At 62.3% G+C, this 1,045-nt stretch overlaps 1 protein-coding gene across 1 annotated transcript in view; it reads left to right on the top strand.

The window, feature by feature from the left end:
• The window catches only part of SLC27A1 (solute carrier family 27 (fatty acid transporter), member 1), a 40,703-nt gene that overhangs the window by 39,453 nt on the left and 205 nt on the right, over window positions 1–1,045 (top strand). Inside the window, exons 13-14 of the mRNA XM_010845680.1 lie at window positions 41–66; window positions 746–913. Of these exons, the coding sequence (XP_010843982.1) occupies window positions 41–66; window positions 746–913 (194 nt within the window). The remainder of the gene's footprint in view (window positions 1–40; window positions 67–745; window positions 914–1,045) is intronic.

Here is a 1,045-nt window from a genome sequence, read left to right on the forward strand (position 1 = left end):
CAGGCGCCTTCGCCCTCTGACACTCCTCTGTTGGCCCAAGACTCCGCACCAGGCCCAGCGAGCAGGGTGGGCTGGAGCCAGACAGACAGCCCTGCCCTGTCCTGGGGCAGAGAAGCCGGATCGCAGGAGGAGCCCTTGTTTCCCGCCTTCATCCTCCTCCTCTCCACCAGCTGGCTGCCCCTGCCTGTCTTCCACTCTCGTGTCTGTGTGTCTGTCTGTGCTCCCTGCTTCTGGGCCTCCCCGCTGTCCCTGACTGCCCTCCCCTCTTCCTCCATCTCTCCTCCCCTGCTCACTTCCTGCCAAAAGTAGAACAGACGTTTCTGGGAGCTGCAGTCTGTGCGGGGGCCCACAGCTGTCCTGGGGGCCTCTTCGGGTCCTCCCGCAGAGGGTGGTAAACCCAGAGTGGGGCTGCTCCACCTCCCTCTCAGCTGTGCCTTATTAACAAACCCCACCCAGCCCAGCCTTCCCTAGGCTGCTGGATTCCAGGACATTGTAGCCCTGTAGGAGCTCCAGGCAGCCCCTCTGCCTTCCTTGCTGAATGAGGAGCTAGGGATAGTCTGTCTGGACAACCTGGGGGGGCCTCGGCCCAGGGCCCTCCAGGTCAGCAGGGATTTTCTGCCCAGCTGGGCCAATTGCCTTTTGCACTTCCTGTCCCTGGTGGCTCTCCCTTGTCTTGCCTGCCTTTCCTGATGCCCCAGAAACTTCTGGAACTGACTGTGACCACTTGGATATTGCTCCTGCCCAGTTGTCACCATGGAGCTCCTGCTGGAGGGGACCTGAAGATGGCCCTGGGAGGCTGCTTGGCCCACTGCTCAGATGCTTACCCTGGAGGAGGCCTCTTGGGGACCCCACCTGCCATGGCTGCTGGCAGGACCCAGGGGAATGGCAGCAGTGGCTTTGGGGGAGCTGCCAGGTCAGGGGTGGCCTCTGAGATGCCCTCAGGGGTTCCTGCCTATTGACTGTTCCCCTGACCTTGCTAGTGACAACTTGGACCCTTGATTGGTGACATCCCGAGACCACCCCCCAGGACAGCCCGGACCTTCCC

This window comes from Bison bison, unplaced genomic scaffold, assembly GCF_000754665.1.
Source record: "Bison bison bison isolate TAMUID 2011002044 unplaced genomic scaffold, Bison_UMD1.0 scf7180017864221, whole genome shotgun sequence".
NCBI lineage: Eukaryota > Metazoa > Chordata > Mammalia > Artiodactyla > Bovidae > Bison > Bison bison.